The sequence below is a fragment of the Dicentrarchus labrax genome, unplaced genomic scaffold (genome assembly GCF_905237075.1).
Source record: "Dicentrarchus labrax unplaced genomic scaffold, dlabrax2021, whole genome shotgun sequence".
Taxonomy (NCBI): Eukaryota; Metazoa; Chordata; class Actinopteri; family Moronidae; genus Dicentrarchus; species Dicentrarchus labrax.
In genome coordinates, this window is record NW_026136703.1 from 12,563,964 (window position 1) to 12,585,607 (window position 21,644).

At 41.5% G+C, this 21,644-nt stretch overlaps 1 protein-coding gene across 7 annotated transcripts in view; it reads right to left on the reverse strand.

The window, feature by feature from the left end:
* LOC127359045 (protein unc-79 homolog) overlaps positions 1-21,465 on the reverse strand; it is a 33,633-nt gene extending 12,168 nt beyond the window's left edge. For 4 of the 7 annotated variants that reach the window (XM_051392737.1, XM_051392719.1, XM_051392712.1 and 1 more), the window contains exons 1-26: positions 21,067-21,464; positions 19,410-19,530; positions 15,827-16,140; positions 14,913-15,083; positions 14,569-14,664; positions 14,416-14,471; positions 13,033-13,162; positions 12,835-12,899; positions 11,457-11,545; positions 11,011-11,051; positions 10,648-10,676; positions 9,241-9,470; positions 8,834-9,005; positions 8,450-8,680; positions 7,978-8,168; positions 6,739-6,862; positions 5,893-6,033; positions 5,148-5,363; positions 4,580-4,807; positions 4,144-4,285; positions 3,605-3,684; positions 3,363-3,511; positions 3,103-3,260; positions 1,712-1,893; positions 602-803; positions 259-441 (exon numbers count right to left, since the gene is read on the reverse strand). In XM_051392737.1, coding sequence (XP_051248697.1) covers positions 259-441; positions 602-803; positions 1,712-1,893; positions 3,103-3,260; positions 3,363-3,511; positions 3,605-3,684; positions 4,144-4,285; positions 4,580-4,807; positions 5,148-5,363; positions 5,893-6,033; positions 6,739-6,862; positions 7,978-8,168; positions 8,450-8,680; positions 8,834-9,005; positions 9,241-9,470; positions 10,648-10,676; positions 11,011-11,051; positions 11,457-11,545; positions 12,835-12,899; positions 13,033-13,162; positions 14,416-14,471; positions 14,569-14,664; positions 14,913-15,083; positions 15,827-16,140; positions 19,410-19,530; positions 21,067-21,088 — 3,763 coding nt within the window. In that variant the 5' untranslated portion in view covers positions 21,089-21,464. Of the gene's footprint in view, positions 1-258; positions 442-601; positions 804-1,711; positions 1,894-3,102; positions 3,261-3,362; positions 3,512-3,604; positions 3,685-4,143; positions 4,286-4,579; positions 4,808-5,147; positions 5,364-5,892; positions 6,034-6,738; positions 6,863-7,977; positions 8,169-8,449; positions 8,681-8,833; positions 9,006-9,240; positions 9,471-10,647; positions 10,677-11,010; positions 11,052-11,456; positions 11,546-12,834; positions 12,900-13,032; positions 13,163-14,415; positions 14,472-14,568; positions 14,665-14,912; positions 15,084-15,826; positions 16,141-19,409; positions 19,531-21,066 lie in introns of those variants that run through there. The other 3 variants (XM_051392729.1, XM_051392745.1, XM_051392753.1) reach the window with 3 other exon arrangements.
* Between the last annotated feature and the right edge of the window lie 179 nt (positions 21,466-21,644).

Below are 21,644 nucleotides of genomic sequence, written 5' to 3' on the forward strand. Positions count from 1 at the left end.
TGGTCAAATAGTATTTGCAAATAAAAACACATTTGGCTTTACCCACAGGGAATAGAAAATGGGCAGTGATCACCACATGAGGACAAATCCAAACTATACATGCATGGATTGTCTCTGTAATGCCATGTTGGACAAAGCACCTGGTGAGGTACTCAAAGACTTAGAAGGTATTTGCAAACACTGTTAGACCACAGACTGACTGAAAGTGACACAGGTTCAGATTCAAACTAAGAGACAGACAGACTGGCTGATACTCACGAAGTCGGTTGCTCAGTGACTCAGGGAGGGAAAACGCCCGTTTAGACTCTGCTGGGCCTCCCTTCACGCTGTCGCGGAGGGAACGCACACTCTTCTGCCGATTCCTGGCAAAACGGGCCCGTCGTATCTTCCACATTGCTGCATCACTGAGGTTGGCCACATTGGTTCGTACGGCTGTGATGGCTGTCAAAAGAAAGATTATGAACTTTGGAGCACTATCAGGCTGTAATATTTCTGTTAGAATATATGTTATGTACTATGTTATATGTTATCTACAAATAAGTAGGTAGAGGTAGGTGGATCAGGTGTTAAAACTCTGAATGGGGACACAGCGGCTACATACTAGTAGGGAAAGGGAACTCTTTGTTGCAGTCCAGGTGTAACTGAGCCTCCAGAGATAATGTTTCAAATCTGTTGACGAAGAACTCCCAGCTAAGCGCAGGAATGTCTTTCTTCAGAAAGTGCAGCAGCAGGAGTTTGCTGAGGATGATAGGCCGATCCCTCACTACAGTGTCGAACTGGAAATCCAGGCACAGGCATAACCCCTGGACAACAAGAAACAATTAGTCAAGTGAAACGATTGCTTATCGAAACAGGTACAGAATTATTTTAACTAATCAGTTAATCTGTCCATTAAATAACTTTTTCTGGCAAATATGCCAAACATGGATGGTTCAAGATTTTCAAATGTGAGAATTTGCTGCTTTAACTTTAGTGAGCTAAATATACTTGGGTTTCTGACTGTTGGTAAGATTAAAAAGGCAATTTGAAAATGTCATCTTTGGCTTTGGGAAATCAATTAATCAAGAAAATAATCAGAAGATTAGATTAGATAAAAACAATAAAAAGTGTGAATTGTAAACTATTCAATAAATGTGCTTCATTGCAATATGTCTGCAATAAAAGTGGAGACAAACTATAAATAGTTACTAATGGATGCATGCCAAAATACTGTATACTACATTATTTATAAGTTTTCAGAAAAAGTAAAGATTGGTAAAGCAATACAAGGTTGTCAAAAGAAGTTGGTTCTGGTTCTTTGACTTTTCATAAAGAGCACTGAAGACTAATACTGTATTACCAATGTAAATTCCTACAAACACATTTCCTTCTACTGTAGATATTTAGTCCGATTTCAGCATGTAGGATGTGTATGTATATATATATTAGATTCAACTTTATTATCATTGCACAAAGTACAAGTACTAAGTAAACATATTTAGCTGCCATTATGCAAAAAAACCTGCATTCCCCAAACATCAACCTTCCCAGAAAAGGCTGTAAAAGTAGAGGTGATGATGAACATTTCTAAATTAAAAATTTTGGTGCAGAAAGACACACATACAGTACATGTGTCACATATGATTTAGTATGATAACCATTGGACTAACCAAACATTCCTACATGGCACAAACTCATTTTTGAGTCACTGCTCTGACTGTGAGCAGCTCACCTGCAGGGCCGGCCTCTTGATGGTGTCCAGCAGCAGTCTGGCCCGGGTGGCCACAGCTGGGTTGACGTCCTCCACAGAGGCCAGGAAGCAGCAGAAAGCGTGGGCCAAGGAATACTTCAGCAAGTGGTTTTTTGTCACTGCACCGATGTCCAGGAACCGACACAGCACTGCTACCTTCTCCACTGAGTGAAAGAGAACATCGTCAGCAACACAGACAGATTGTCCGGCTGTAATTACCAAGATACAATAAACAGAACCAGCTATGAGGTCACGGATGAAGATAAGTATGAATTACTTAGCTAATATTTCTGTCATCATATTTGTCTTCACATTATGTGTGGACTTATATATAATATGAGTTTTGTTTGTTAAAGAGAATGTATATATATAAAAAATATATTTAAATTACATAATACCTGTTCTATGTATCTTGGTATGCAAAAAAGAGGTAAACAAAAGTCTTACTGTTCATATACTTTAAGTATTTATAATGTAATTCCTAAAAGTTATTGGTGTCACATCCCACATTCCCTGTGTGTGGAATAAAAAAGGAATGCATTTAGTGATTTCAAAAAACAAGATCATTCCAGTGGCTTTATTTATCATGACTCAGATTATAATCTAAAAATAGACACTTTATTCTGAAATCCATAAACTCTCACCCACTCTGGGTGATGGATAGCACCCAATGTTGGCCACTAGGTGTCAGTGTGGAAGGTAAAAGACATTTCAGAGCAGCTCACATTGCCTGTTGGACATTTAAGGTTTAAATTCTATTTTTATTTTATTCATAATTTACTAATAAGAGGGTAAAATAACATTATTAGAACAGGTGGTCATTATTTCCACTTATCATTGTGATTCATAATTTTTGTAGGTGGAAAGACTGAATAACTGAATTTATTTGATCATTTTCTAGGGTATTTATATACACAATAGCTTAATAACTCTTCACCTTTTGAGACATATTTACTGTACGTATTGTCAGTTCTATTGTTCCTGTTTCCTTCTAGTCATACACTGAATCAGAGGACCTGCCCTCTGCCTCTGTCTCAAGGTCATACAGCTACTCTCTGCCAATCACAAGGTGAGAAAACCCTTATTAATCCCACTGTTCCTCTTTGTCTGCTGTTTGAGCCACACGGTAACCATGACAACAGAAATGGGAGTTGTGGGCAGGCAGTGCTTTAGGTAGCATATTATATAAGCAGACGGGGGGTCTTCCTCCAACGGTTCATTCATACATTCATACACAACCACAATCAATTCCCTCGCAATGCCATCAAAGCTCAAAAAATTCACTGATTCTGGCACATGATGTTGTGCACTGTATATAATCATCTTGAGAAGCAACGACACAATTTATGTCATTTCACACCACAATCTCTCACCTGCTTCGAATCGTATTTTCCAGTCTTTGCTGTTGAAGTTTGTGTTGATGAGGTTCCAGAAGATGTCCGCCCCGTGCGACAAAGAGAGGGCGTGAAGAAGCTGAGGCACAGCCAGGGAGGCGAGCTGGCAAAACTCTGACTTCAACATGGACCAAAGACTGAAACAGAAAAAACAAGTTAGACACACACACATACATTTCTGTCAAGGAGTTGATTAAATAAAATTAGAATTTCTATTAAAACGATCAGTCAGCACACACCTCGGGATGAGCATCTTTTCCTGGATGTAGGCCAGAAACTGGGGGTGATCTTTGCGGGCAAGGTACAAACACTCTCCATGGAGACACAGGATCTTCAGGCAGTTCAGCATGTTGAACAAGATGTCAGGCTCCTCAAACTTGGACATTTCCTGAATACAGAGTAGATGACTGACTGTAAATCACAGAAAACATTCTTGAATGCCTCTGGTCTGTCTTAATATTCAGTTATTCAGAACCAGCACCTGAAGAATGGTGTATATGAGCTTCAAAGACACAGGGAGCTGCTGGTAGCAGAACTTTGTATCAGAGTTATTCTTCATGGCTGGAAGGAAGAAGGGCATAGTGTTAGAAACAGCTCAAAGTGTCTTTAATTCATACCACTCTCACATCTGTACAGGAAATGTGTCACTGGAATTAGTAGCCAGTTAGCTTAGCTTAGCATAAAGACTAGAAAAAGGGAGGGAACAGCCAGCTTTGACAACCTCACAGTGACAACAAGAAGTTACCCCGCCTGGCCAAGAAATCAGGTACATAAACTCATTGTAAAACAGTGAATTCTTTTTTTTTTACTTAGGTTTTTTAATCAAAACAAGATATATAAGGTGTTTATTATGGAGATTTAGAGGTGCTGGTAGGCAGGATTTTTTTTAGCTCACAACAGAGATAGCTGTTTCCCCTTGTTTCCTTCTTTATGTTAAGCTAAGCTAAGCAATTAAATTAGTTTTGCCTGATAAATTTAATGATTTTCATGAAGAACGCTGTGTACAGAACTGATACACACGTGCATTATCAGGAGAATGGTTAATGGGGTTGTCAGTGTTTGTGCCACTTGGATTGTCTCCTTCTTCACTCCCATTCTCCGTCCCGAACGAGAAATCTGGCTGAGACAAGAGTAAGGTTTCCTCCAAACTGTCCGTAGGTTCCTGCAGAGGAAATCAATCACTGTCAACACATCTTCTTTACATGTTTCATATATATATATCAATATTTCAGCATGATACTGATTTTATTTGTAAGTAACAAAAGCAGGCGACAGAGATGACATGATATATAAACATGTTATAACACATACTTTATGTCATCTACAACAACATTAGCTCAGGCACACAATAGTATTGTTGTGTATTGCTGTATGGCATTCATTGCTAAGCTTTACCTGCTTGATGCACAAGGTTCATTTATATTTGGTGCATAAACATTCATGCTGTGTGTCTCACCACAAGGCGAATCTCTTCCCGGGGGGTCAGCCTCTCCAGGAGCTCACAGCCCAGCTGGTAGCACAGGATGCTGGATTGGCACAGGCTGCACTCCAGGGCCTTCTCATCCTTCTGGCAGGTGTGTGAGCCCCCCCACGGGGCCTGGAAGACGTTGTTGATGATGCCCACGATATCCTTCCCCAGGCTGCTGTCTAGACCCAGCATCACACCGTCATCCTGAAGCTCCATCTGGGACAGCGTTGGAGACGACCGTAAAAACAGGGGAACAAAGTGGAGCACGATGCTCAAATCTCAAGATCCCACCTGTGTGCATTGTTGTTGTCATTGCACTGTGTGTCATTCCTCTCCATATGGATGAGCAAGAGTAATTGTTATTTAAGTGTGTTGCATATTGTTCAAAAAATGCACTTCCGTGTACATTCTTCGGATTTGGATTAAGCTGTTATTGCTATTATTCCATACATACAATTATTATTACCACTTAGTAAAACGAAATAGGGATCCTTTGTCACTTTAGGAATGTGATTATTATTATTTTAGCCCTGTTTCATCAGGAAGGTGTCGTCACCTGCTTTAGGATGAGGTCGAACATGAGGATGAAGCAGCCGAGATTCATGTCATCATCGTCACAGTCCAGATCCAGAGCGCAGTGCCCGGTGGCGTGACCCAAGTTTTTAAAGGGGCTGCAGCGCAGGGGGCTACGGAACGGGCTCCTGAAGGGGCTGGGGAACGGACTAAGGGTGTTATGCTGCCCACGACGTCCTGGATCTGACACCACACTCACCTACAAGCAAAGAACATGTCACCGTGTAAAGTGAAATATATGTGTTTCACTTCGAACTCAAACCGTTTATGCCTCTGACCGTCTTTCAATCTCCAGCGCTCTCCTGTTACTGCCAGTTATAATGACACATGAGTGCAGAGTTGCCTGGCTATAAATTTCAATGATAAATCTACAGCACGTTCAATTAAGCCCTTTAAGGAAGCTATATTTAGACATTGGCAGTTACCATGGCAACATAAAGTCCCAATGAATGGTAGAAAACAGCAGACAAGAAGAGCAGAAATGTGTATATCTGAATCCGAAACAGAAATCTGACAGATTGCAAAATGTATTTTAAAAAAGCTCCAAAAGGTGCAATAAAATCTATTTAGTAGAGTGAAATAAGTTTTGAGATATACTGTAAGCACAATATAACAATATACCATATTACTGATTTGGCAACTAAAGTTAAATGAAAAGAAATGCAAACAAGCATCATATCTTTTAAACATTTTTTTGGGTGATGCCTTGGCTTTGCGGCCTCCCTCACCCTGCGAGCCCCAGTGTTGCCAGACAGATCTGAGGCGCGCGCCTTCCTCTGATTGGCCAGCTCCTTCAGAGAGTTCACTCCATCAGAGAACATCCCGATCAGCAGCTGAAGAGGCACCACAATGTCCAGCTCTGACAGTACCTAGGTCCAATCAAGACACACAAACATTTAAAGGGTCCATTCACATTAATCCCTTTTCTACATACAACGCAGAGTCACAGTCTTCCAATGGTAAAAAGTCTGCCATCTTCCCAGTAAAACTGAGGTGAATGGATGGTGATGGTTTGTGCTGCTCAAAGCATAAAGAAGTAACATTACATAAACTCGACAACAATGTGACTTTCCAGAAACAAATTCCAAGTTACTCAGGATGATGCACAGACCTCCTCGTGTTTTCATTGGGAAAAAGTAGTGAAAACTGCAGGTTTTTTCTATGCTATAAGAAATTGTGGTTGAACTGACAGTTATAACAGTAAACAGAATAGCAGAGGTGCACCAAGTCCAAACTGGGCACCATTTCTCTGTCTGATTTGAATGTGACCTATTTCATGAGGGTAAATTAATGCAATCTCTTGATCATAGTTGAGAGAGAAAACTTGAAATTGATCCATGTATACAGGGCAGCAAGCTGTGAGTGCATATGGGATGAAAGGCAAAATCCCTCCCATTTCTCACAGTCTCATCCTGTGACCCAGATCCATATTCAGCAGGGCCCCTGCCCAGACTCTCACACTCTATGACAACCTGTTCAATTCACACTCACTGTGGACAGAACCGCAGGATGTGAACTGGACACAAGACAGCGTGTGTGTGTGTGTGTGTGTGTGTGTGTGTGTGTCTGCTTACATGCAGCCACAGCAAAGCCTGCTCTTGCACAGACGCCGGGTAGCCAGAGAATCTACAGCTGATGAAGCCAAACATTTCTTCCATGGAGAAGGGCAGGGGGCACAGTTCAATATCAAACATCTTACTGTAAACAGAAGGCAGAAAAGAATATCACGTTACACATTCAGTGATGTTCAGTTGATATTTTTAATGTTGTTTCATGCTGAAATTGTACTGTCCTCACACTGAGTCTGCTATATGTCTTCTTTAGCTAGTTTCATGAACGCATACATTTTCCAGAATAAGTGGAAGACACAACCGCAGTGTGGTAAAATGAACTGCAAGTGAGTAAGACTAAGTATAGATAATAGCAGCAGACATTATTAATTTTAAGTGGGTAGGCAAGTCCAAAGAATTGTGCTGTGATTGGCTGATTAGGGTTAGGTATGGTTAAAGGAATAGTTCAGCAATTTGCTTTCTTACCAAGAGTTAGATGAGGAAATCGATACCACTTCAAGTATGAATCTGGAGCCAGGAGGCAATTAGCTTAGCTTAACATAAAGACTGTAAGCGAGGGAAACAGCTAGCCTGGTCCTAACATCTCACCAAGTAAGATTATGCAGTTAATACACAAGCAGAATGTAAAAAACGTCAAGTTGTAGTTTTACGGGGAGGTACGTGCTGTAACAACTCCTTGGTGACTCGACGAGCAGCCTGGCACAACGGTTTCCTGGAATCTCCACAACTTCTTGTTTTTACATTTCAATTTGTTCACATGTTAACCAAACAAGACAGAATTTGTCAATTACTAACCTAGCTGTTCCCACCTGCTTCCAGTTGTAATGCTAAGCTAAGCTAATCACCACCTGGTTCTAGCACACGGACATCAGCAATGGTATTAAATCAACTCTCAGCAAACATTTGCTTTTCACTGATGGTTAAAAGTTGTTAATGCTGATATTGATAAGCCCCTTAGTCCAGAACGCATTCTTTAGTCTAAGATTTTTCTGCATTATAGACCATTGAGGCTGAAATATTTGACATAAAACCATTCCCTGTATGAATGCTGTATCGCAGTAGATACTATTATTAGGAAAGAGCCTTCTTTCACTGATTCTGTGATCTGTCATTTATCTTTAATGTTAAGACTACTAAAAATACATACCTGCTATCAAACTAATGTGAGAATATGCTGTTATGTTAGAAATTATTATTATTTATTACAAGAATAAAAACTACAGTATGTATTTGTGGATGTACCTGAGAACTTCTCTGAACTCTTTGAGCTGGTGGTCGGGGACCTCGGTGCGGATGGCCTCCAGCCACTCAGGCATAAAACACTCCCACAGTGGTTGACTGATGACATTGTAAGGTATCAGACACAGGATCCGGTTCAGGCCCTCCTTCAGCTGGGTCACTGTGCTACATGACTTGTCCCAGTAACCTCCCACCTGGGGAAAAGTGTGCACAGACTGGGTTAGATCAAACACAGCCATGAGAGCTGATATGGTGACCTGCCCTCCATAACTTTAATAAACCACAGCTCTCAGTGACATGCTGATATTCTTCATTTATAGTTGTTGTACAGTGCAACATGTTTAAAGGTTAGGAGGAGCTATAACTGAGATAAAAATGAGCTGGGATGTGCATTGGCTGGATATTTGGAGTTATAATATTTATGTTGGTTATCTGGTTTTATTATAAGATTAGTTGACCTGGGTCTTGGCCTTACCCTTGCAAACTCAACAGGCTTGGGCAGCAGACACATGACCATGACATCAAATCGCACTTCACACACTGTCTTTAGCCACTTGGTGACAAACTGAGGCTTTAGCTTCTCCACCAGGCTTCCAACCTCATCATCCATCATGTAGGCGGTGGAGTGAAACCACTGGAAGACCATGCTCACCAGCCGAGCCAGACTCTCTGTGGGCGTGTTCTCATTGGGCGTGCACAGGCTCACCTGCGGATATGAGCGAAGGTCAGAGAAGCAAGCTAATCAGTCAAGTAACCATAAATTTCAGCAGGGTTGTGATAAGAGGCCATGCACTGTACACATGCTTATCTCATAACTCCTTGTTATTGACAGACGCAGGAAAAGCCTGTGATTACCCACCAGGAACCAGATGCCAAACTGACTGAGGAGCCGCTGGTCGTGCTGGTCGTCCTCCTTGTTATCAAACTCGATGTTGTCCAGAGAATGGTGGGAGGCGGACAGGCCCATCTGACGACGCCTGTTCAGCTCAAACTCACGCTGTTCTGCATGTATTTCTGCCTCCTTAAGAAGGCTTGATGGATATAGAGAGGGATGAGAGGGATAGCAGAGGATTCACAGAGGCGGAGACGAGACAAGAGAGACATATTAACCAAGAAATATCAGACCTGACATGGCATATGCATTATAACCTAATCTCACACAGCATTGTTGTCTTTATAATCTTGTAAAAATATGTTTCACAGCATTACAGGCATATGCGTTGTAACTGTGGCTGTGATATGTCAGTGCAAACACTGTGAATGTACCTTATCACAGCTTCCACAGTGCACACTAGTTCCTCTGCTCCGCACTCCCGGGTGTTGATGGGAGGGGGCGAGGTCTGGTACAGATGGGTCTCCGCCGCAGCCCCCACCTCGCTGCTGTGGTGGTTGACATGGCAACGCTTGCAATAGCGAACAGGCCGGTTGCCATGGCGCCCACAGCAGCCAGCCGAGAAGCAGGTGACCACAGCCCTCCTAACATGAGAGCTACAGTTCTGCAAAGCCAAGAAACAGGGGAAAGAAGGAGGAAGAGAGGGAGGAGGAGGGATTAGTTTATTTCTATTCTGGGCAGTAGGCAACAAAATAAAAACATGTTGCAATCACAGCAAATCAGCCAATAATGCCTTATGACAAGCCTCTAAAAATAAACATTTTTCCAGGCCTCAAAAGCTGCTCTGACAATGAATATTGCCCTTCCTAATATGCATTTGTTTAGAGATGTTGATCTTTCTACATCTGCAGTAATAGAAAAGTCTTTATGTGTCCCCACGGTGTCTCAGGTTTCTAAAAATGAAAAGTATGGCACAAGAGAACCATCCTAATCTGATCAGCCTCTAATCTTGTGCCATTAGAGGGATGCAGTGCTCCCTATCAAATTAACATATCTGTCCTCTGATGTTGAGTTCTGTCATTCGCCCATTCAGCTTTCAACAACAACAAAAAAACTACCCTGATGTTACTGATGTTGTTGTCATGTCATATGTTCTATCTTGGGTATAAGGGTGTATTTATAAGTAGCTATTCTCAGATGAAGAGTAATGTCTCAGTTAATGATGACAGAGCTGGTGTAAATCCAGGTGGGAGTTTAAAGGGCTTTCTGAAATGAGTGTGACAAAGCCTGATCAGAAGGGGAGGCTGTGGATTATAAACTGCTGGACAAACCAGGACGGAGGCCAGCTGTTTCCCCCGACAATACCGGGCCGGCCAGTATACCTGAGATCATCTCACACTCAGTTTTCCCAGCGTCTCCCTGGAAACCAGCAGGGAGCACTTGCCCTCGGCAGTGCGTTAAACAACAACGAACAAACACCGCGCCCCAGCAGCTTCATTTGAAATGATTTGGCCTTTACTGAGCCGCTCTAGTTATTGAAGAAAACATTTCAGGTTCATAAATAAATGACCTTGCTATGGGTCATAGGTAAAAATGGAAATTAAATATCAGGTTCACTTTGTTTCTGTTTTCAGTGATAAAAACATTTAATGTGTCCTAGTTGATTTGTGTTTTGTATTTGTAGGACATCATTATGTATCATTAAGATGCAGTGAAGGTAATCAGTAATAAAATGTAACTGCAGAGGTTTACAGTGTTCATTATGACATCATGCTAATGAATATGAGTAAATGAGAGAGTAGACAGTGACATTAATGTTCATGTTGCCGTACAAATCTTACCTTCTTTTGACAAATGGCAGATATCTCTGCTGCAAAGACAAATTAATACAAATGTTCATTTTGCAGGCAACAAAAGTAGCATTTTATAATTAGTCATATGGTTCACTGAAAATTAACTTTATAGACGGCATATAGCAGCTTTTATACATGTAATACAACTCAAACAACAATGAAAAAATATTCATTTATAATGTAATAGAAAGACTGCCTAAATATACCTATCATATTATTGATCTTAAACCTGCATCCTAGATATATACTGAATATATTCCATGGAAATCCCATTTACTGTAGCTATGAATCATTGTCTGGGGGGAACAAGACAGGCTGAAAGAAACACCTTTTTGTTGTGAGAACGCTCACCTTGGGGCAGGAGTACATCAACAAGCCATTCAGCGTGGTCTCTGAAAAGGTCAAAGAAATGTCTAAACAATGCTTAATTTATAGGTAAACTGCTCCTCAGAGCCTATATACAATTCACCTAGTGTACACACAGCAGTTCCAACTTTCTAAGAGAGCTGCAACACAAAACATGTTCCCTCAATATCAAAGACAATACAAAACTGCAGCGCCGTGCAATTATCTAACGTTCTAACACTGGAGAAAAGAGAAACAAGTGGCTGTGTGGTTTTGTGATGATGATCTCATTATCAGCGCGAGGGAATTATGTAACCATGGCGATGTATTTCCCCTGGGTTAAAGTGAGGAATAATGAGGCAGGCAGTAGGTGATGCATGTTTGGAATGGCATCTTATTGAAGGAGGGGGAGGATCCGGGTGATGGGAAAAAGAGGTGAAACCGATGCATACCCTGCTATCCTCTGGCTGCACTCCTCGCATATATAAAGAGGAGGGGGCTTGTCTCCCAGGGCAACAGAAAGAGTAGGATCTATACACATCTGCAAAGTAAGACAGGTAGCGTTAGAATATGGATGTGGCATAAGTTGAACACACTGATGCTTTGATGTTTAATTTTCATGCAAACAAGAAGGAAAGAATTTCTGCTTATTTAGGGACTGTACAAAAGTGTTGGAGGGTGTGAGTGGGTAGGAGGGATTACTTTGTAGCCTTTTTTTTCCAGGTCTGCAAGCATCTGCTCTGTCACTCAATTCTGGACCCAACTTCTTATCCCCATTAGTCTCCCCTTTAACAAATATTCATTCTTTATTTTTAAACCAGGAGCTGCCACTTCATATAAAACATTGGCATTTGACCCATTTACACTTACTGCTTTCTGTTAAGATGCATAATAATAAAATCAAGGAAGAATTGTGAAAAATTACTACAAACCACTAAAGATCCTTCCCTACTAACTAACCTAACCCTCCCTTTTTCTGAACCCCTTCATACACTACATTTACTGCGGCTAACATTTTACATTTACATTTTACATTTTCTATGTCCCTCTCACGCAGTACTCTTTAATGGTAGTATATCCTGATCTTGCCCAAGAAATCATGAGGCACCTATACCTGTCTCCCCACGCCTCTGTGTGGATGGCTGCGTGCATATGCTGCACTCTGTTCTCTAGCAACCTGTGCCTGGCCCTGTGCTAAACCTCAGTGCTTATGGCCTCAGTGTTCAGATGGTGCACTTTAATTTACTGTGCTCACTTGGTGCCACCCTACCCTCAAGGGCTGCGTGGGGTCACCGCTTCCAATTAAGCCCCCCTCCCTTCCTACCCCCTCCCTGCTTCTGGTAATTGAAATCCAGCCCCTGTCCGTGCCCCTGTTCCTACTCTATTTGTCAGTTTTGAGCACAGTTGAGTAAAGGCAGGCAGAGCTGATAAAGCAGAGCAGCCACAGCAGCAGCAGCAGAGACTGGTGTAAAGTAGCATAAAAGCTGATATCATTACCCCATTCCCACAGCTGCCCGGGCATGCACTGATTTATTTACTAAGGGGTTCACAAAAGCAAACATGCAGACACGCTCGGTTGAACTCGGCAAGGCAATCTGGCACATGCCCCATGCATCCCCAATGAAGTTCTTGAGGGAAGCAGATTTTGGATACAGCGAGAACTGCAAATCTATACTCTTATAGTACCAAGGCATTGTAGACATAAAGGGAAGATAAATGTGGGATCTTTTTTATGCACCCAAAAACCATTAATATATCAGTGATGTAAGGGTTGATGTTGAAGGCTTTTTCAATATATATTCAAATATAAATTTTTAAGACTGAAATCACCTTGACAGCAGGTTTATTGATGGCATTGTGGCACTCGATATGTTGACAATGGATGGGGTTCCAGGCTGAACCAGGAAATTGAAAAAAGACGAGTTTGGCAGTAGGGGGGGACAGCAGGAGAAAAATAGGGGATAGGTTAGACCTTTAGACATTTCAAGGACGGATCAAGCAGCAGATGTGACAGTAAGAGAGTCTGACCTGTGTACTGCAGCCCCCTATATTCACTGATGGCTCCTGGTGGCTTTAGGTTGGGCCAATAATGAAACAGCATCTGCACAGCTGGAGGCTTTACTTGGGAAGGGCCGTAGGATATGACATAAAGAAGGTCCTGCACACAGTATAAACATCAACAGTATTTACAGAGTACAATGATTTTTGAACACGTTTGCATACTAATTAATGGAAGTTTTCATTCCAACATACTTAATATGCATTTTGTAAAGATAAAATGTTGGCTGATGTTCAGTATTTTATGTTCAGTATATTAAAACACTGACACCCTACATACTGTTTACTTTTACATTTGAAGGAATAGGCAGACATTTCTGGAAATATGCTTATTTGCTTATTTTTTAAAAACTGATTCCTCTCTTATGTCGCTAAATACCAAGTTAGCACCAGCTGACTGTTAGCATAGCTTGGCATGAAAATTTGGAGTAAGGGGAAACAGCTAGACATGTAAAGACAATTTGTATAGTTTTATGGGTATTTATGCACTGATTTTTACATTTCAGTTTTAATATGGATTAAACCAAACAAGATATAATATGTTAAGTAGTGAGCTTTAGCTGGTAGCTGGTCTTTTATGTTAAGCTAAGCTAATTGACTGTAACTTAACATTCAGCACACAAATATATGAGAGTGGTTTTTACCTTCTCTCTCAACAAGAAAGCTAATAAATATATTTCCCCAAAAGCCAAACAATTTAAAAAAGGATTAAGAGAGCAATGCAGTATTGTGTCAAGAGTTTTTACTTTTAGGCCAGATAATGTTCAGAAGTAGGATATTTAAATCAAAAGCCAAAATGTTCCAGGAATAAGACCTCATTCAAAATCCCACTGACATGTGTTAGTTAATAACTAAAAATATAGTCTTGGAACAGAGCCTTTCTCAGCTGTACGTAGCTTGGTTCATGTGTTTACATAGTTTTTTTTTAAACTACCACTTATCATTGTTTATTCAATAATTTTTCAGGAGCTCCTTTAATTAGTTACAATGAAATAAGTTTACATGCTGCCATCCTTGTAGTTTTTTCATTGGAGCTGTAATTTCTTCGGTACTCACAAAGTTTAACTATAGTTTAATTTCTAATAGCAACTGCTGTAGTGGTTACGGATTTGACTTAGAAAAGGCCTATAGAAAGTAAACCCCAGGAACAGGCTTAATTTTTCAAAAAGACTGATTAAAGAAATGCTTAATGAAAGATTGCATTGGGTAAAAGAAGCTTGTGGAACAAAGGCTAGCCCAGATGTGACGTCATGACTGCGGCTCGCTCTTTGGAATTAACCTCTTCCTTCTTATGCTTCTTATGCTTTACACAAATGACTTCAAATCTGCATTATATGTTTAGAGGAGAAGTACCTTCCACACTTCCTGTTTGTGCTTCATTAGACACTCCAACAATTGACAGTGATATACTAGAAAGAAGTAGAGAAAAGAGGCATTACTACACAACATTACAGTGTGGGTTATATTTTGATGCATGCTTGGAATGGGGCCCGTGCGACGGTTTACCTGGATTTGAGGTGTACTGCATTGCAATCATGAGCATAGAGGAGGCAGAGAGATTAACATAGGCCGGGACTCCCCCCTCCCTCCGAGTGGAGCCCACTAAAGAAGAGCACAGAAGAGAAAGAGAAAGAATGATGACTACCTAAAAGATCCCTTTCACTCTGTTTAAGGTAGTAGCATTGGTTTAGGTAATTCGGACTGTGTTAGGGTGAATGTCACTAAGACTTTATGGCATAGTATTTAGTTTAATTTCATTAATCACCAATTATCTCACCATAAAGGTACATTTCCACAATGACAGGAAGTGAAATAGTTGTTTAAATTATCTTATGATAGGTCATACTCACATATAGCCATGGGGAGGAAAGAGGTGCTCAGGTACTCAATGATGTCTTTGTGGAGGAAAGGGGGGAATGTGGCTAAAGTGGAGATCATAGTATAGGGCAATGTGCTGAGAATATCATCACTGAGAAAGGGCAGGAGGCAAGTTGTTGTGTAAAATATGGACTGTCCCAGATCTGATGAGAAAGGGAAAAACGCAAAAAAAAAAAAAAAAGACAAAGAGATACACAGACACTCATTCAATGAACAGTACATACAGTATTCACATACTGTATGCAGCCACATATGTCAGAAATACATTTCACTCATTTAACAGTATAACAGTGAAAAAAGAGAACATCTGGAACATGAGGTTCCACTGAGGGCAGTGAGCTTTCTTTAAAAGCCACTGAAGGTAATTTTGCCCTCAGGAAAAGTAGAGCATTCTAGTCAAGGAGATGGGGTTTTCATGCTTTAGAGCTTTTTTAAAAGTGGTCAAATATTCATGAAAAACAAGAGCACTGACTGTGATGCAGCCTTGAGCCCATGAAAAACAACGTGGACAGTCATTCTCAAATGTATTGTAAATGTTTTTAAAAAAAAGAACATTACATTTGCCTATATGTGTTTTCCATTTAACTTATATACCTTCACATGACAACATAAGTAAAACATTTCTCCCACTTTACATAACAAACATGCAGTCAGTTATGATACAGAGAAGAGAAGGCCTATGTCTGGTGTATCCAATGGCTTATGAACGATTAAGTTGACAGGATCCAGCGTGCTCCCAATCACCCCATGCATCCCTCAAGATCCTCAGCAGGACTTCTCTCCTCCAGTTACAAAAGAGGCCAAAAAAGCAGCAGTGGCTTCATGCAGAGGCCAGACGGCTCGGGGATGATGATGACAAACAGTGGTGCACTGGGCCTTGACTCACCATGCTGACCGTGCTGCAGCAGGGGCACCAGGTCAAGCAGGGTCACGAGGGTCACATAGAGGCCCTGATAGTCCAGAGAGGGGTACTCTGAGAGCTGAGCGTCCCGACTCTGCTGCCCCTGCCCCCCGCGGTCTGACGGGGCATCGCGCAGAACGCTGTAAAGGAGGGAGCGAGTAACTGTAGGGTTGATGGAACTGACTTGTGGTCTTAGAGATGGGGTGAGTGGGAATGGCACAGGAAAAAGACACATGGTCATGGGCACGGCCAAATTGGAAGCTTCCTGGTTCTCCTTCCTGCCTGTGCGGGACAGAATGCTGCTCCGGGGCGGGAGGGGAGGGAGGGGAGGGAGGGTAGGGGAAGGGAACAAGGGAAAAAAAGAGACAACAAAGACACAAAAAAACAGCACATTACATTGAAATGGCACTACAGAGACAGCGTAAATAGAAAAAAACAAACCCAGATAAACCCCACATAGGATGCAGTGTCTCACTATTTGACTGTATCACTGAAGGCATGGGCAATTTTTCCCTGCTTTGTCTGTTCAGAGTGACTTTAATTCAATTTATCTCGTTTTGTCTATCTTTGCACTTGGAAAACAAAAAAAACATGAGCACAAACTGCAATGATCACTGCATCTCATGCGTATCTGGTGACAAGGAGCAAAAATATAAAAAATGGCATGTTTTCAGTGGCAACCCCATACTTCTCCAAAAAGGCACAGTGCAAATGACTGTCCCTCGATGGCTGCCATCTTCCAATCAGCAAGGTCAGAGGCTACCATGCGAAAAAGGCCAATGAGCCGTGGAATTTAAAAAAGAAAATGAAATTTCCTTGTCTTTAGTGGGGCTGGCAAGGATGGGAGTGACACCAAATTGGTTCGGGAAAATACAGAGGTGACACTTTTGAAACATGCTTCAGCCAGTAATAAACATGTGTGTGAGGTTAGATCAAGTGCTCCTAGGTCACAGCACATGTTTATTGCACCAGAGAAATAATGTCCGTATGCATACGTTATGATACTGTATCAGTATCATCAGGAGAAATAATGAGATCCAACAGGCATATGGATTCAGGTTTCTAAAATAAATGTAACAACTAATCTACGGTAGAGGAGAAACTATAATGACAAAGGAATAGGTTGTATCAGGGGGAGATGACTGGTAGCATTATGTTTGTGAGCTAATGCGGGATGGACAATTGTGTTTGCTGTCCCCTGGGGAAGGTGGTGGACATATTCAATTTTAAGGGAGGAAAAACAAAAGGAAAAAACTAGTTGGGTTGAGTGTGGAGCGTCTAGGGTGGAGGAAGGGGAAGGGGGGGGCCAGAGAGCATTGCTCTTTTATCTGCACATTATCAAAGAGCTAAGCTGTTCTATCAGGCAAATGATTGGGATTTATCATGAGAGCCCAGATTATAAATGCTGATGTATTGTTTTTTATTTTTATTTCGAAAGGTCACTCAAAAGTAGAGTTACAGCATTCTCGGCAAGTGAGAAAGGGGATTTCATTAAGATTTTTTAACAAAACATTAGATGCATAATGTTGAGCCTGTAGCTTAACAGTTTATACTGTCAACAGCAGAATGTAACATTTTCTCACTTATCCCCTCAAAGTTATACTCTGTAAGATTTGAGTCAGTGTAGATTTGTTCATAAAAGCTGCGTTATTATACAGCATAAATGGGACTAACTCGCAACAACAGACTGTATCTCAGAGTATGACTTTTTCACTGCCCATTTCTCATATAGAAAACATCATTACTTTGAACAATGAACATAGACATAAACAGACACACTCACACGCATACATTGAACATATACACGCAAAGACACACACATATGTGCATACATACATACATACAAACGACACAAAAAGTTACAAACATATACGACACATAAAACACATGTAGAAATGCACTGATACACACACATGACATACACTGACTGTCAAACCCTGCGCTGTCAATACAAAATAACTGACTATGTGTGTAGCAGTAATTCAGAGCACAATCACACTTCCTAAGTTAGCAGATTCTCAGGTGTGTGAGGTTAGAAACAAGACTGTGCCACATCTAAAATGATGTCTAAACAATGGTGCATATGATTTCTGCTCCCTACAGTCATTTTTATGAGTGATACAGTTTGGCATGAAGTCAGAGTGGCACACTGATGCAGAGAGCTCCGTCTGACTCGGAGAAATATGACACAGCTATGCCTCATCTTTAAGGAGGCATATATAATTGTCAGTTAATAGAAAAATTTAACCCTTCTTTATTATATGTTCTGCGTCTGACCTGTGTTGAACCTTAAACCGGTGTATGAATCAGCAACCACCTCCTTTGGCCATTCTAGTGTTTCTTTCCAGGAACATGACACATGCCTGCTTCATTTTTCAAGGCTCACTACTCCCACTTTCTCTATCCCTTTCATTTTCTGTTTTTCTTTACCCCAGGCTTCATAAGGCACAGGTGTATGGATAATCCTGGAGTCCCTGCTGAGGAAACCAGGCCCCTCTAAAGGCTGGGGGGATTTATTTGCTCTGCATATCTGAGGCTAAGAGGCTCTGCTCCGGGAAAATATCAAGCCACTGTCAAAAGTGGCATCGCATTGAGTGATTCCTTAGCGCTCAAATGACACTGCCCCTCGGAGACAAAATTGTCACTTGAGTTTACACAGACTCCCACAGTTGTGGCCCCTGTCATGCTCCGCCTGTGCCAAAGACATATGAGAGGCCATGTTTCAGACACTGCTGGTGCTGGACAGCCCATCAGCAAAGTATCCAGGATACTCTGTGAGCATCACTCGGCAGAGGAATAATCCTTATGGGGCTGAGGCATAAAGTGTAGAATTGAGGCCAGCTGCCAATCTCAAATAGATTGCACCCTAAGCTGATAATAATAATAATAATAAAAGTGGGACATACATGCCTCCAGTAATCCCACTCTTTTTGTAAATTAGCTAATAAGTTAGGACAGCACTAGTATTTTCTGTGAAGCCAGCAGGCTTTAAGACTAGACCGTATGACATACAGAAATATCCTATCACTGCAGTGTATTTTGATATGGAAAGGAGAGAAAAAATGGGAAAAGCCATATCGTGGCAAAATGGCCGCCTACTTGACCTGTATTGGAGGAGGAAATAACAAGCTGTTCCTTCCACAGGCTTTCACAACACCCGGGGGAGCAGGCTGACCCTGCAACTGCAGAGCCGGAGGAGCTGCCCTCGTCGCTGGCTCCTCTGGGAAGGACACAACAGGCCACCCCAGGGAAGTGTTCATCTAGCAGCCGGCCACCGAATCAATAAACAACACTGAGCCGTCTATATCTACTGCTGCTTAAACACATACACCATACAGTCTCTGTCTTCCTCTATGTCTCAAAACATGGCAGGCGAGTCAGTAGAGGGAGCTGGCCACTTCTCTAACTTCCTTCTGACTTACTAAATTCATATTAGTCCTCTAATGGTGTGTCATTGTCATCCCTTTCAGAGAGTGTGTCAGGACAAGCTACTGTAAGTTATCTGTCTAAATATCAAACATTCTACAGTCTGTTACTTCACCTGTTGGCTCCAGAGCAGGTTACTTACCTGAGCAGGGTTTGGGAAAAGTATTTCAGTGTGTTTGCAATGTCTGTTCCGGAGGGCACAGGGTAAATATTGTGTTGCACACGGTTGTGATACTCTTGCAAGTATCGTATCTTAGAGGCAACTAGACAAAATAAAAAGAGCAGAGTAACAAGGAAAAATCAACACTAGTGAGACTATCATGGAGAGTATAAAAAAATATTCATCAGAGCACAAAGACATGCATGAAGCTGTGTTTCTGTTGAGATCTTCTGGCTAACATTAAGACAGCGGGCAGCATGTAACACGGACGTTCCAATTATCAAGTCAGACAAAGAGCCTGTGTGTTCCCATGGCTCTCTGGCCTTCACCAGGTGACCTTTTTTGGTATAGCAGTGAGGTCACAGGAAGCCTTAGAGGAGGCAGTGAACTATTGCTTACAGAAACAAGCTTGTGTACAAAAGGTTGCCAGTTCAAGTCCCAAGACAAGCTGGGAAAATGTGGACAGGGGTGAACATGAGAGAGAGCTTACTCATCCCTTAACAGATGATACTGGGGGACATTTTCCACAATGATCCCCCCCCGCTTACTATGTTTAAGGTCACTCCTTTAGGTATGAATGTGTTATTGGATTGTTTTTTTGCCTTGTTGAATACAAATTAAAAGAAGTTGGAGTTGACCCATTTTCTGTGACTTTGGGCAGCAGTGTTTAGCTTCTTCCCTGACCTGTAAATGACAAATCCCAAAATAAAAATAACAGCTGCGGGCTTTGTGTGCAGAGCATATGTGGTCAAAGCCTGTGCTGCCATACCTACAGACTGTAGCACACATGCTTCTCTCTTCTTGATTTTAAATATCCTAAGTGACAAACTATTAGATATTTTAAAAATTTGAATGCCTCAATTCCTTAAAATATAGATGACGGCTGCTTATATGTTGTTTAACAGTAGAAGTTCATCTATTTCTGATATCAGCCTGATCAATTCCTCCATATATTGACTATTAAACAAAATCAGCAACACACAACTTTAAGCCAATTGAGATTAAAGTCCCAAACAGCAAGTTTGACCCCATATTTTCTGTCTATTACATACTTAAAGTGAGCAATATCTGATTAAAAGTGTACAGAGACCATTCATTAATATGGAAGAGAATCTGAACACAGAGGCTGTCTTTTTACACCTGTTCAAAAGCAATCGGAGGAAATTAACCACAGCCTTCGGAACGATGTGATCAATCCCCATTATTGATCAATCTGGTGCGACCATATTTGTACAGTAAAGAATCTGTCAGGTCGACCTTGAATCCAGCAGCACACCTCGCTTTTTTCCGCACGCACCTCATCCAACCACGTCAATCAAAAATAAAAAAAAATGATAACATGACGACTGTGCGATCCAGCCACATAAACTGTTTCCCCCCTTTAACGCCGATAAATACACAGATATGTATATAAATATTGTATACAGGGGGGGCTTCCTGTGTGCTCTGAGCCCTCCAGCCATCCTCTGCAGTGAGAGGACGTGTTGCAACCTGCCATGGCAACCGCGGTTTCATCACCAAGGACAGCTCCCCTCATACGATTTCTTGGTTCAAACAAAAAAATCACATTTCCAGTGTCCAAAACCTCCCATGACCAAGGCAGGAAAAAAAAACACACACACACACACACCGTACTTACACTGCTCTGCCTTCGTAGACATTTCGCAGACACTTGGGGAGACACAAAACCCAGACTGTCAATTGTTTTAGTGTTTTTTTTTCCTCCCCGGCGTTGTGTTTCCCTCAGTCGTGAAAAAGTGAATATACCCCCCTCGCAGCCCAGGCTCGGCTTGATTGTACCACTCTGCGCGATGGATTTATGCGCTGGGTCTTTTTTTTAAAGCGGTGCTGCGGTCGTTTTCGTGAGCTTTTAGCGGAATTGAAATGCAAGATCCATTTTGGGGAGTCGGTTTTTAATTTTTAAGAGTTTGATTTTCTCATGGCGGAGAGGATTTGTTGGTATAGATCTGCCACAGCATACCTTTCCAAATGGACTGATCCGGCTTTGACAAATTGTCATTCAAGAATTCCAACAACCCCTATCAGTCCACTTAGAAGTGATCATAGGAGGCAAATTACGACCGGTTACTTATCAATATCCCTGCGCATTTGTGTATATGTGCCGCATATAAAAGGCTTAACATGCAACAGATGGTTGTCACATTGTTGTAATCATAAACATGACGTGTCCTGGAGGGAAATTATATATTGGCCTTC